We start from the raw sequence: 15736 nt of genomic DNA, 5'->3' as shown, positions 1-15736 counted from the left end.
GTTCATCATTTTCAGAATCAAGCTCATCCATGATCATCAAAAACACTTTTGGACCGATCTGGCCACTTTGGGACCGGTTCCTGGTACTCCGGTAAAACCCGGAATAAGGCAAATTATGGGATTATTTCTGAATAATTTTTGACTGGGCAATATTGATGTCAAAGTTCATTATTCCCAAAATCAAGCTCATCCATGATCATCAAAACCACTTTTGGACCGATCTGGCCACTTTGGGATAGGTTTTCGAAATTTTGTTGAAAACTGGCATATGGCTTATTACGGAATTATTTCAGAACAATTCGGACCCACCAATTTGGGTGTCAAAGTTCATCAATCTCGAAATAAATCTCCACAATCTTTTTTACAGATCTGGCCACGTTTTTAGAGCAATTTTTTACCAGGCAATTTGATTGTACAAGTTCATCATGTTTCATTTTGACATTCACATTGTCTAGTATTTTTTTTTTTTTTTGCTGAAAGAGTTTTATTATTAGATAGTTCTTAGTTTAGTCGTCTTCTTCTCCCAAAATGGCCATATCGGAAAAAATTGATTCATGGTTACTACACAATGGAATTGCCCTCGCAAAAATTGTTCAGAAATAATCCCGTAAATTGCCAAATTCCGGGTTTTACCGGAGTACCGGGAACCGGTCCCAAAGTGGCCAGATAGGTCAAAAAGTGGTTTTGATGATCATGGATGAGCTTGATTTTGAAAATGATGAACTTTGACATCCATATTGCCCTGCCAAAAAATATTCAGAAATAATCCCGTAATTTGCCTTATTCCGAGTTTCACCGGAGTACCTGGAACCGGTCCCAAAGTGGCCAGATCGGTCCAAAAGTGGTTTTGGGAATCATGGATGAGCTTGATTTTGAAAATGATGAACTATGACATCCATATTGTCCTGTCAAAAATTGTTCAGAAATAATCCCGTAATTTGCCATATTCCGAGTTCCACCGGAGTACCGGGAACCGGTCTCAATGTGGCCAGATCGGTCCAAAAGTGGTTTTGATGATCATAGATGAGCTTGATTTTGAAAATGATGAACTTTGACATCCATATTGCCCTGTCAACAATTATTCTGAAATAATCCCGTAATTTGCCATATTCCGAGTTCCACCGGAGTACCGGGAACCGGTCCCAAAGTGGCCAGATCGGTCCAAAAGTGGTTTTGGGAATCATGGATGAGCTAAATTTTGAAAATGATGAACTTTGACATCCATATTGCCCTGTCAAAAATTATTCAGAAAAATCCCGTAATTTGCCTTATTCCGGGTTTCACCGGAGTACCGGGAACCGGTCCCAATGTGGCCAGATCGGTCAAAAAGTGGTTTTGGTGATCATGGATGAGCTTTGTTTTGAAAATTATCAACTTTGACATCCATATTGCCCAGTCAAAAATTATTCAGAAATAATCCCGTAATTTGCCTTATTCCGGGTTTCACCGGAGTACCGGGAACCGGTCCCAAAGTGGCCAGATCGGTCCATAAGTGGTTTTGGTGATCATGGATGAGCTTTGTTTTGAAAATGATCAACTTTGACATCCATATTGCCCTGTCAAAAATTATTCAGAAATAATCCCGTAATTTGCTATATTCCGAGTTTCACCGGAGTACCGGGAACCGGTCCCAAAGTGGCCATTTCGGTCCAAAAGTGGTTTTGGGGATCATAGATGAGCTTGATTTTGAAAATGATGAACTTTGACACCCATATTGCCATGATAGAAATAGTTTTATTCCTGACCGTCCCTTGACCGGTTCCCCCGGGGTAGGGAACCTGCCCGCTCAGTCCGGAACATCCCCGGTGATGCAAAATCCATAGTCAGTATTGTCTGTTGGTAGAACAAAGATCGTAACATGAAAAAATGTGTTTTTTCCAAGTTTTCTATTAACAAAAAAGTGCGGGACCCAAAAATGGCCATTTTTGACCCTGTTTGACCCAGTGACCCACCGGAATATCTCCGGCCACCGGAACATTTCCGGGTTCTATGGGTCATTTTCGGAAAAATGACATTCTAACGAGTCCAACTAATAAAGAAGCATGCAAATTGGTTGAGTTTTCGCTGAGTTATGGCCATTTTAGTGATTCCAATTTCACCCAGGCCTATACGGGTTAACAAAATAAATTTGAAGATATTTAGTTGTATCATTGCCGAGATACAGCTATATGAAGTTAGCATTTTCAAAAAACGGATGCCACGATATCTCAACACTGTCTTGACCAAATCGGCTCAAAATTTTGGAGAAGACTCGTTACACCGGTCCTGTGTGCATGACGAAGGCCGATTTTCATAAAGTTTATTTTTTAAAAAGATAAAAATATGTTTATGTTTTTCATATCAAAAATCGAAAGTTTTTGATTTTTGTATTTTTTTTTAAATGCAAAATTTCAAAATCGGGCTTCGTCATGCACACGGGATATGTCTTGCGAGTCTTCACCTAAAATTTCAGGCAATTTGGTCCATCCCATCTCGAGATATCGTAAATCAACATAAATATTGTAAATCAACTCTGTGTTCAGAGAAAAACGCTCGCAAAGTTTGACAGTTCGCTTTGCGCATGGCAAAATGTTCAGCCTAAATCGTCTGTAACTTACTTTAATCATAAAATATCTTCATGAAACATTCAGGAGTGATTGAAAATCATCCTTTAAGTTGATTAAATCAATTTTCTGTAATATGAAATTTTGTTATTTTCTACATGTATGTAACCCCTTAAGTGAAATACGGTACAATTTGGACGCATTTTTCAAGGTTTTAGAACAAAATATGATATTCCCTATGAAAATATAATTTTTTTCAGTAAATCGCACCGGGACCCGTGGTGTAGGGGTAAGCGTGGTTACTAGCGTGGTTCACGTTTCTATGAAAAAGACAAAAGTTGTTATTTTGTCTTGCATCAACCGGAATTTCGTTCTTTTATGTCCCCAGAAGCACTCCTGAAAATTTGAGCCCATTTGGTGAGGTCTAGGAGCTCCAGTTTTAATTTGAAATTTATATGGGATTTTGATTTATTTTCCATGGGAAACTATCTTTTTTTACATTGTATTAGGATTTTTTTTAATAAATCAATGAAATGACTTGATTCTTATAGTAGGAGATAGGTTTTGAACTGGGGAACAACTTTGTAGAACATACAAACATGCTAGGAAGTGACCCTTTAAAGATACAGATACTTTTAGATGGTGGCTGGCCCCTTCAAAAGCCACCATCTAAAAGTATCTGTATCTTTAAAGGGTCGCTTCCTAGCATGTTGGTATGTTCTACAAAGTTGTTCCCCAGTTCAAAACCTATCTCCTACTATAAGAATCAAGTCATTTCATCGATTTATAAAAAAAAAATCCTAATACAATGTAAAAAAGATAGTTTCCCATGGAAAATAAATCAAAATCCCATATAAATTTCAAATTAAAACTGGAGCTCCTAGACCTTACCAAATGGGCTCAAATTTTCAGGAGTGCTTCTGGGGACATAAAAGAACAAAATTCCGGTTGATGCAAGACAAAATAACAACTTTTGTCTTTTTCATAGAAACGTGAACCACGCTAGTGGTTACCTCTCACCCAGTTGGCCTGGATTCGATCTCAGAAAGTTCCGGTTGCATATTTCGAGACGAGATTTGTCAGATCACGCTTTCCGTCGGACGGGACAGTAAATGTTGGCCCCGGTCTAACCTCCCAAGTAACATTTTAGGCTTTATCAAAGTTGCCGCAACCGCTATAAAACCTTTCAGCCAAAACCACCATTAAAACCCCTTAGTCGTAACAAACTCCCCAGAACCTTGATAAACCCCACTTAAAACCCAAAAGGACCTCCGCAAAAGGTTGTTACGGCCTATTTATAAAACCTACATAGGAGTTCAAGGCTTTACAACTGAATCCTAACAACATCCTCAAAGCCTTGATAAAACCTTTGTTAAAACCTAGTCAGGAGTTATGGAAAAATGACATTTCATACGTCTTCAAACGTCTTATGCCAAATAGGTTTTATGTTGGCAAAAATAAGTCTTCGTCTTGCCAAATGAAATTATGGAGATGGTTGTCAAAAATGGCGATGATAAATAATAGATATAAGAGGTAATCCAAATAATTTGATAATAATTTCTCGCAATTGATGCCTCAAATTCAGCTGCGGTTGAAATTTTATTGATAAATGTAGGGGAGATAGAGCCAAAAAATTCAACTCGCTTCATCAAAAAATAATATTTTGTAATCATAGTGTTTAATGTTAAAAAATATTTTATTGCAATTCTTTGAAAAAAATGTTCAAAATATTTTAAAACATCCATCGCTATATAAATCATACCAGAAATTCAGCATAAATGTGTGTTTTCATCAAATTTAAATCAAATTTTTCAGTTTTCTATTTTTTCAATCAAGATGGCGGTCAATCATATTCAATCAGACCACGTGTTTAGCGCCATATTTATGCATTGCTATTTGGCCGCGATAAATGCTCTTTTAGGAGCTTATGGTTTTAAGTGAGCTTTTTACATGCCTAATGGCACTTGACAGCTACAACACCCTAGGTTTTAACAAAGCATGCGATAAAACCGTTTGGCATGGCATTGCCATCTGGTTTTCAAGCCTCTATTAAAACTTTCATAAAACCTTATTGAAAGCCAGTCGGCTTTTATTTCCACCCGGTTTTATGTCCGAGGCATAAAACCCTGTTAGAACCTATTAATTAGCTCTTGCTTGTTGGTTGCGGTGAATGCCCAAATAAAACTATTAGGCAGTGAAGATGCTACTATAAACCCTTAATAAAACTTGGTGGTGGCTTGTTGGTTTAAAAATGTTACTTGGGCTAGAGGTTAGGTCGTTATCTCAGTCCAGGTGTAGGAGTCGTCTCCCTGTCCCTATCTCTTTGGAGTCGCTGTTAGGCGGCAGTTGGACTAACACTCCAAAGTTCGTCAGTTCGAATCCCGGGGTGGATGGAAGCTAAAGTGTAAAAAGAGGTTTGCAATTGCCTCAACAATCAAGCCTTCGGACACCTAGTTTCGGAATCTCGCAATCGAGAACGCCAAGACAATGCTGTAGAGCGAATAATTTGATTTTTTTTTTTAGTAAATCGTAAATCGCGATTTTTAGAAGATTTTTCGTTGTATTAAAACATTGCTACTAAGGCAAAAAACTAATCAAAATCCGGGTGAGCCCGAAGGTTTCCGTCACATCGCCTTTGTTTGGGACACACACTGAAAAATCTGTAAATGTTCAATAAGATTGAATAAATTAAATAACTTGTAACTGTGTAACTTTCGACTGTGTTTTAAGTTTATGGTATTATTCAAGCCTTTAAAAAACCTTATTAGCCATAAATAAGCAATTTTCACAAATATAACACGTGATTCTTTTCATTAAATATAATAATAAGATCAAATAAACTCAAGATCCCTAAGGCTGGTACAAATTTTTTGAAAAGTTTTTGTCACCCCCCCTACAAAATTGGCCCGAAAAATCAGGGGGGCAAAAAAATATTTTTACAATAAACTTCAAAATTTCCATGAAAATTCAAGTGCAACCAGCTGAAATCAAATTAAAATACATTCTCCTGCGTTTAAAATCATTTTTAGCATGTCTGGGTTTATTAAAAAATCTTAAGATTTTTTGAAAATTTTCGATGCAAAATCTTTTTTTACGATGCAATTTTTGTTTTTGTCAGATCTTAGATTTTTTGAAAACTAATGATTGCAAAACAACTGAACTAGTGTAAAATGCATTTTAAAACACTTTTTTCATTTAAGTGTGAAGACTATGGCTTGTTATTTAAATTTTTATATTTTTTTATTATTTTATTGCAAAGTTGTAGGTATGGATATGGACTACACTGGAAAAAAATGATACACGGTAAAAAAAATTTGGTGATTTTTTTATTTAACTTTTTATCACTAAAACTTGATTTGCAAAAAAACACTATTTTTAATTTTTTTTATTTTTTGATATGTTTTATAGGACATAAAATGCCAACTTTTCAGAAATTTCCAGGTTGTGCAAAAAATCATTGAGCGAGTTGAGCAATTCTCTACCAAAACCGGAAATGGATTTTATTTGTATTTTTTGATTTGGCTCAAACTTTGTGGGGGCCTTCTCTATGACCAAAGAAGCCATTTTGCATCATTAGTTTGTCCATATAAATTTCCATACAAATTTGGCAGCTGTTCATACAAAAACGGTATGTAAATATTCGAAAATCTGTAACTTTCGAAGGAATTTTTTGATTTTTTGTCTTCGGCAAAGTTGTAGGTATTGTTAAGGACTATTTAGAAAAAAATAGGTACACGGAAAAAAAAATTTCCCGATTTTTTTATTAACTTTTTTTCACAAAAACTCAAATTCCCAAAATACGTATTTTTTGATTTTCGAGATTTTTTGATATGTTTTAGGGGACAAAAATCCGCAACTTTTGAGCTATAGAGAAACATGGTCAAAAAATCTGCCGCCGAGTTATGATTTTTTGAAAAACTGGTGATTTTTGGAAAAAATCGAAATTTCATACATAAAAATTTTTTGACCTAATATTTTATGCAAAATTGAATTTGCAATCGAAAATTACTTTACAGATTTTTTGATAAAGGGCCCCGTTTTCAAAATATAGCCACCGAAAGTTTGATTTCAGCGAAATATTTGCAGTTTTTCGATTTTTAAAAATAATGACCATGAGTGACCATTTCTAAAAATATTTTTTTTGAAAAGTTCAGAAAATTTGCTATAAAATTGTCTAAGAGACATCGAAGATTGGACCACTGGTTGCTGAGATACAGCGGCTTAAAGAAAAAGAAACACGAAAATTGAAGTTTTCTAAGTCTCACCCAAACAGCCCAAAATTTTCTAATGACGATATCTCAGCAATTAATGGTTCAATTTTCAATGTTAATACATGAAACATTCGTGAAATTTTTCGATCTTTTCGAAAAAAAATATTGTGAAAAAAATTAAATCAAGACTAACATTTTAAATGGGCATGATATTCAATGTATGGCCCTTTTAAAATGTTAGTCTTGATTTAAAAAAAATCAAAATATTTTTTTCGAAAAGATCGAAAAATTTCACGAATGTTTCATGTATTAACATTGAAAATTGAACCATTAATTGCTGAGATATTGTCATTAGAAAATGGTGGGCTGTTTGGGTGAGACTTAGAAAACTTCAATTTTCGTGTTTCTTTTTCTTTAAGCCGCTGTATCTCAGCAACCAGTGGTCCAATCTTCGATGTCTCTTAGACAATTTTATAGCAAATTTTCTGAACTTTTCAAAAAAAATATTTTTAGAAATGGTCACTCATGGTCACTATTTTTAAAAATCGAAAAACTGCAAATATTTCGCTGAAATCAAACTTTCGGTGGCTATATCTTGAAAACGGGGCCCTTTATCAAAAAATCTGTAAAGTAATTTTCGATTGCAAATTCAATTTTGCATAAAATATTAGGTCAAAAAAATTTTATGTATGAAATTTCGATTTTTTCCAAAAATCACCAGTTTTTCAAAAAATCATAACTCGGCGGCAGATTTTTTGACCATGTTTCTTTATAGCTCAAAAGTTGCGGATTTTTGTCCCCTAAAACATATCAAAAAATCTCGAAAATCAAAAAATACGTATTTTGGGAATTTGAGTTTTTGTAAAAAAAAAGTTAATAAAAAAATCGGGAAATTTTTTTTTCCGTGTACCTATTTTTTTCTAAATAGTCCTTAACAATACCTACAACTTTGCCGAAGACACCAAATTGATCAAAAAATTCCTTCAAAAGTTACAGATTTTCGAATATTGACGTACCATTTTTGTATGAACAGCTGCCAAATTTGTATGGAAATTTATATGGACAAACTAATGATGCAAAATGGCTTCTTTGGTCATAGGGAAGGCCCCCACAAAGTTTGAGCCAAATCAAAAAATACAAAAAATAAAAATGGTCGAAATCGGCCGGTTTTGTAGAGAATTGCTCAGTTATGAATTTTTGAATCAATACTGATTTTTTTTCAAAAAATCGAAATATTGGTCGCAAAAATTTTTCAACTTCATTTTTAGATGTAAAATCAAATTTGCAATCAAAAAGTACTTTAGTAAAATTTTGATAAAGTGCACCGTTTTCATGTTAAATCCATTTTAAGGTGACTTTTTTGAAAATAGTCGCAGTTTTTCATTTTTTAAAATTATTGCACATGTTTGCCCACTTTTGAAAAAAATATTTTTGAAAAGCTGAGAAAATTCTCTATATTTTGCTTCTTCGGACTTTGTTGATACGACCATTAGTTGCTGAGATATTGCCATGCAAAGGTTTAAAAACAGGAAAATTGATGTTTTCTAAGTCTCACCCAAACAGCCCACCATTTTTCAATGTCGATATCTCAGCAACTAATGGTCCTATTTTCAATGTTAATATATGAAACATTTGTAAAATTTTCCGATCTTTTCGAAAACAATATTTTCAAAATTTTCAAATCAAGACTAACATTTCAAAAGGGCGTAATATTGAATGTTTAGCCCTTTTGAAATGTTAGTCTTGATTTGAAAATTTTGAAAATATTGTTTTCGAAAAGATCGGAAAATTTTACAAATGTTTCATATATTAACATTGAAAATCGGACCATTAGTTGCTGAGATATCGACATTGAAAAATGGTGGGCTGTTTGGGTTAGACTTAGAAAACATCAATTTTCCTGTTTTTAAACCTTTGCATTGCAATATCTCAGCAACTAAAGGTCGTATCAACAAAGTCCTAAGAAGCAAAATATAGAGAATTTTCTCAGCTTTTCAAAAATATTTTTTTCAAAAGTGGGCAAACATGTGCACTAATTTAAAAAAATGAAAAACGACGACTATTTTCAAAAAAAATCACCTAAAAATGGATTTAACATGAAAACGGTGCACTTTATCAAAATTTCACTTAAGTACTTTTTGATTGCAAATTCGATTTTACATCGAAAACTGAAGTTGAAAAATTTTTGCGACCATAATTTCGATTTTTTGAAAAAATCAGTATTGATTCAAAAATTCATAACTCGCTCAGTGATTTTTTGCACAACCTGGAAATTTCTGAAAAGTTGGCATTTGATGTCCTCTAAAACATATCAAAAAATTAAAAAAAAATAAAAATAGTGTTTCTTGCAAATCAAGTTTTAGTGATAATAAGTTTAATAAGAAAATCACCAAATTTTTTTTACCGTGTATCATTTTTTTCCAGTGTAGTCCATATCCATACCTACAACTTAGCCGAAGACACCAAATCGATCAAAAAATTCCTTCAAAAGATACAGATTTTTGAATTTTCATACATAATTTTTGTATGGATAGCTGCCAAATTTGTATGGAACATTATATGGACAAACTAATGATGCAAAATGGCATACCGAAGGCACCAAAAAAGTTTCAGCCGGATTAAAAAATACAACAAAAATCGAATGACCAAAATCCTAGAGAACTGCTCAAATGTAGACAGTAATTTAGGGGATGAATCGAACATTGATTGTTCCTATAGTTTTTAAGTTACTGAATGTGTGTAACAATAATCTATGTACAAAAAGCACTTTTTTGTGCACCGTTAAGACATTATTTTTAAGACCATTGCAACGAGTCCAAAACATTGAATGTCTGACAACCCTATCAAAAGTTATTAACACTTAAGTGTTATTTATGCACTTTTTGGAAGCCGGATCTCAGATATTTTGATGAAGTCCGAAGTCCACTAGAATAAAAAAATAACCATAATCTTGATCGTTAGCTAACTAAATATGTATGCACTGAAGGGTACAGACATTGGCAATAGAATCCATTTTTGTAAAAAATAAACAAACAAAAATTTGTTGCACTTTAAAAAAAAATCGTAAAATCGCAATAACTCGTGATGTTTGTAAGCAAACCCCTTATGTATATATATCAATATATATCAATTTTTGTTATTGTCTGCTCTACAACTTTGTAGAACATTGTTACACTCTAAAAAATAACCCTGCAAAATTAGAAAAAACACGAAATTGTAAAATGAAAAATTTTGTTCTAAATGAAAAAATGACCCTTCTGGGTCAATGTAGATTCGAGAAGAACATTAAATTTCCCATAAAATGACATGTTCCAAAAAAATTTACAGTCAAGTAACGGAAAATGGGAGAATTTTTAAAACCATTTTTGTGTTTTTTTCGATGAAATATACGTTTTTTTTCGGAATTCTGAGTACGCCATCAAATCGGGCGTCTAATTTTACATTAAAGTCCCTTTGACACCAAATTTCTATCTCATCACCGTTTCAGGCTGCAAATGATTAAAAAACACCTCTTTTTTCGCATGTTCAAAAATGGAAGGAGTCGTACCGCCCCTCCGTCACGAGATATCAAAAAACGGACCTCGGATTCGTGATCAGGGACAAAAGTTACCTCTTAGGACAAAGTTCACGCAAATCGAAGAGGGGTCGGGACAACGTTAACGAGTTGTTAAAAGAATTTGCGGGAATTTTGTCTATATTCAATAATCATATTAATGCTTTTGCGGTTTCATTTCAACGAATGTTTCTTCAGTAAATTTATTCAATATCAGCATTTGAAGAATTTAATTTAAAAAAAAAACATTTCTTTCCATATTTTAAAGGCAACGTATCATAGAAAATACCACAGGCTTGTACAAAATTGCAGAAAGGTACATTCCGCAAAAAGTTGAATCCATACATAACTTTCTACTTTCCGTAAAAACCCTTTTTATTGAAAAGCTCACACTTTTATTCAGAACCGGTTTCGCACCCTCATCTCTTCATCATCGTCACTCGGTAGCAAAAGTACGGTTCTACTCAGTGCTCCAGAGTCGGTACCCATTTTGCGCTACTGTTTTAAATTCCAAAAACAAGAAACTGTATAATGCCGACATCGTTTCAACAGCGTGTTCCAACAACTTCATTTTTATTAACCTTTTCGAATCATTAATATTCCCATTTCTATTTTCTCCGGCTCGGCACTGCACATTATCTACGAACCTGAAAAAGGGGTTCCGGTTCTTCCCCGAGCCTCATTGGATCAGAACCCACGTTTGAAGGAGTGAAATTTAAATATGGTTAGAAATTATAACTTAATGGGCGAGGAAGGAAAAATTCATATCTATATTAGAAACGTTTGCATACTTCTCAGCAGTGGTGGTGAACCAAGAAAGTTTCCGGCTCAGCCTGTTCCGTCCGGAACATGGGGTGGTGGCTTCTGCTTTGAAACGTAAATCCAAAAACTACCTCCAACTGGCGAAAGGATAGATTAGACTGTCGAGGGGTAGATTGTCGGTTTATTATGGAATTAACAGAGGCGTTAGATATCACACTGATAAGTAAGAATATTATCCACAGTTATGGAAACGCTACAGTTTGATGTTTTAATTTGAAAGAGCAAAGCATTTTCATAACTTGCGATATTGAATTGGTGTCAATGTAAATGCAAAGATGTAAAAATATCAAGATTTGCCAAGTGAAAAACTAGTTAGGTGTGCTTGTGTTCTAAATAAACAGAAATATTAATAACTTTAAATTTCATATGGGTCAAGTTCTGTCAACCCACACAGTCCAACCCCTTACGATGATCGTTAATCTCTATTCTATATGGTAATGTTGGTCTCTTTCCACGAATCTAGAAATATTTTTCAATATCTCGTTATGTAGGGGGATACGTCCAGTTCTACTGATTGAAATTTAGATAATATAAAAGATAAATTAATAGTTTTATGTTTCAACTTTGAGTATATTTCAACGGCCTTACAGCAAATATGATTTAAAATGTGAATTAAACCCAATTTTTCATGAAAATGTTTCATATTCAACCTAAAAATCGAATTTAGTACCATGCGTCTCCATAGAAACTAGTTTCCAATACGTTTTGGTGGATTTGATCTATACAGCAGTTCCATATGAAAGTTGAAGAAAAAAAAAGTGCTTCGATTTGGCTCAAAATTTTTCTGGGGTTCCTTGGCCAAAATAATTAGACCCGTATTTTTTTTTGTTTGGCCATTAGGGTGGCCTACGCCGTGTTAGGGTGGTCAATTACAAAAATGTTGGTACCCTAACACATATTGCCTTTTTTATAACTTTCATATGGAACTGCTGTATACATATGTATATTCGGCTATGATTATAAATATTCTTAGTATTTGTTTATTGAAAGCTCACACAGTTCACAGTTCTTTTGCAAAGCGGCGAGCTAGCCAGTCAGAAGAAGCATACTGGGAAACATATCGTCTGATGTGTGCTATCTTGTGACATAGACACTTTTGGTCGAAAATGAGTTAATGATGACGTTTTGCTATACTTAACAAACACTACAAGATGTTTCAACCCTATTTTAGGAACTCGCTTCCGTTTCCCGGATATCGCAATACACATTGTGACATAGACCAATTCATCATCAAAATGATCGTGCACACTTGTGACACGTCATAACCGTTGTTGGAAAATGTCGTTTTTTTTCTTGTTTTTTTTTTGTAGGACAAAAAGAAAAGAAAAGAGAATGATACAAAATAAATAAATAATGTCACGATTTGTTTTCGTTCAAATTTTTTGAGGATATAGCTTAAAGGGTTACATACATGTAAATCGTCAAATATGGCAGATGTGGGTAAGAGGACACATTAAAACTTTTTTTCAAATCTTTCTGCTGTTTACATTTTCATCTATTAACTAAAATATGAAGACATTTGGATGTACCATTGCAGAGATATAAGCATTTGAAGTAAGCAGTTTCAAAAAACGGGTGCCACGATATCTCAACACTGCTTTGACCAAATCGGCTAAAAATTTTGGTGAAGATACGTTAAACCGGTCCTGTGTGCATGACGAAGGCCGATTTTCAAACACTTAATTTTTAAAAACGATAAAAATATTTTTATGTTTTTCATATGAAAAATCGACAGTTTTTGATTTTTTTATTTTTTTAAAATGCAAAATTTTAAAATCGGGCTTCGTCATGCACACGGGATATATGTTGGGAGTCTTCACCCCAAATTTCAGCCAATTTGGTCCATCCCATCTCGAGATATCGTGACAGAAACCTTCACAAAATTTGACAGTTCACTTTGCGCATTGCAAAATTGTAAACTTAAATCGCCTCTTACTTAGTTTAATCACGAAATAACTGCATGAAACATTCAGGAGTGATTGAAAATCATCTTTTTCGTGAATTTAGTGAATTTTCTGTAATATGAAATTTTGTGATTTTCTACATGTATGTAGCCCCTTAAGATGTTATAAAAAGACTCAAGAAAAATGCAGGATTGTATGTCTCTCCTAAAAAAATACAAATATCATTTACTAAAGCTATTTTTTTGAAAAGTGGTCAAAACGTCAAATTTAAAAAAAAAAACGGTAGTGAGAATCGATTCCCCAGACAATTTTACATAAATGTCTCCATATTGACCATTGTCCTATGCCCAATCCTTGTGCAGATATAGCGAACTTCTGAACATAAAATATGAAAAAAAAAACATTGTAAAATTCACTGATCTCATACCTCCTGCGGATTGAAGTACTCGTCCTCCCTGTGCGCCTGCATTTCCTGCATCAACGGGTTCACCTCCAGCTCCCAGCCATCGTTCACACCTGGTATGTCCATGATCGAGCCACTTAGCAGTAACACGTTACGCATGAGTTGTCAGTCGTTTTCACACTCACAAAATTCACACATAATTCACCATCACGCACCGCGCGCCGAAAACTGTCACTCAGTTGTAGTGTTGCAAACACGTCACGTGTGTCGCCGCACCCACGTCAGTCAAACTAGAACACGATGAACTCTTTCGAAAGCCGGCAAAACCGCGCGAACCCAAATTCGTGTCCCGCCGAAATAGTTTGTTTACACACTATATTCATAAACAGCGGCACACAAACACACACACACGTTCACTGTGATTGTGAACTGGAGCGCGATAAATCCAAAAGTCAGACCACGGCGTGGAAATTACACAAAAAACCAAAACTACACAGAACCCGCGCGCGACTCAAAGTCCGGATCCGGCGACGATGCACTCAACAAAAACTGGCAGTTCGTCATCGAGGGCTCAGATCGTCCGCCGCCCCATTCCTAGCGAAAGCCTGGACCGTGTCTGAGGGGCAAACTTGTCAACTGTCAACCCTCATCGAAATCACGGTGGACTCAAACGGCTGATATCAAACGGCAAGGTCCCTGCGATGATGACGATATGATGTAGATAAACATTCTTGCCCTGTTGCAGCGCGCACAAACAAACACACACCCCAACAAAGTAGGCGGAAAAAGATGAAAAACGGGCGCGAAGCTCGTTCCCGTTCAGGGTGTTTCCACCGAATGTCGAACGGTCGATTTTGTCGGTCTCCTTTGGCTACTTTTCTATTTGATTTATCTTTTTCTACTTGATTACTGTTTTTGCTTGATTGTGATATCTCTTCGATTCTTTATCATTGATAAAAGTCTAATTAATTATTTACTCCAACTTTGGGCCTTTTTAGTTCTGCTGTGTGTTTCTTCTTCTTTCTTTCCTTGTAAACAACCCAATCATTGAGAAAATCGTTGCATTGGATCGAGTTATCTCAACGGGATTTCATGCGCGCATTATCACCAACACTTGCACGTACAGAAAGCTTCGTAACACCTGAAGATGCTCGGCGTCAAAGTGTGGAGAGCAATGCACACCTTCGATACATAGAGAGCATGTGAAAACGAAAAAACGTGTTTTCTGCAATTTCTTTCCTTTCCGGACTTATTAATAGATCCTGTTGTCGATTCGAATCACACTCTCACTGGGGGCGCATATAATTATCCTATCCAGCTATTTATGTTTGACTTGTTGGGTATGCAATCGAGCACTGAAAGTTAGAACCGTGTGTGACTCATGGCCCCAACAACGAGCGTTCCGATTCGAGACGTTCGGATGTTTCGGTCGGTCGTGTGTGTGTGTGTTTTTTGGGGGGCGATGCGACTCTGGCTTTCGGGATCCAACAAGCGGGAAGCAGCAGCAGCAACAGCAAAGCCGGCTATATTTTGCCATCCTCTCGTGCAGTTTCGATGCCACGAGGAATCCTATGCTCCGAACTCCGGCGGTGGTATATAAACATGCGCTCCAACTGGAGTGTACATAGAGAAAGACACAAACTCTCTGCTGCGGCTCTCACGAGAGGAAAAGCGCGCCAGTATAAAGGACAGTTATGATGGCAGAGGGCAGCAGGAGGACGATTTATGTATGCTAGGTACAAGGAGTACGGCGAGATCAACACAGAAACTCCAGTTTGGGAGATCGTATGTGCGAGAAAGGAGTCCTCGTGGTGACCACACATATGATGTGCTCCTCAAAACTCCAATCGGTAGGAATAAGGACAGGGCAGAACATCTAGTGTGAACATTGGATATATGAGTGGTATAGTGATAACGGACGTCTTTGGTAAAGTTGATTAACAAAATAAAAATTGTAAAACGATAGTATAAGCATAGCATATATTTTTTAAGTTCATACCTGATTTGTTTGCGCCAACCCAATTTTGAATGAGAATTGAAATGTCAAGTACAAGATATTTGAATTTGAATAAGGCCGATGCTAATATGTTTCAAAGTTTTTGTCCCTCGGCTCTGGCCGGGATCTATTAGGGGCGAAAAAAATAAAAAAAAAGTATATAAAACTTTTAATAGCAAGCCATAGTCTCAACATTTGAATGCAAAAAGTGTTTTAAAATGCTTAAATCAACCCAAACATGCTAAAATGATTTAAAACGCAGGGGAATGCATTTTAAATCAATTTCAGCTGATTGCACTTAAAT

At 35.4% G+C, this 15736-nt stretch overlaps 1 protein-coding gene across 1 annotated transcript in view; it reads right to left on the bottom strand.

Moving 5' to 3' along the window:
* LOC120426920 (homeobox protein araucan) overlaps window positions 1-14759 on the bottom strand; it is a 111810-nt gene extending 97051 nt beyond the window's left edge. The window contains exon 1 of the mRNA XM_039591724.2: window positions 13461-14759. Coding sequence (XP_039447658.1) covers window positions 13461-13595 — 135 coding nt within the window. The 5' untranslated portion in view covers window positions 13596-14759. The remainder of the gene's footprint in view (window positions 1-13460) is intronic.
* Between the last annotated feature and the right edge of the window lie 977 nt (window positions 14760-15736).

Source organism: Culex pipiens, chromosome 3, assembly GCF_016801865.2.
Source record: "Culex pipiens pallens isolate TS chromosome 3, TS_CPP_V2, whole genome shotgun sequence".
In the NCBI taxonomy this organism is placed as follows: domain Eukaryota; kingdom Metazoa; phylum Arthropoda; class Insecta; order Diptera; family Culicidae; genus Culex; species Culex pipiens.
This window is presented reverse-complemented; position numbering and strand designations above follow the sequence as displayed.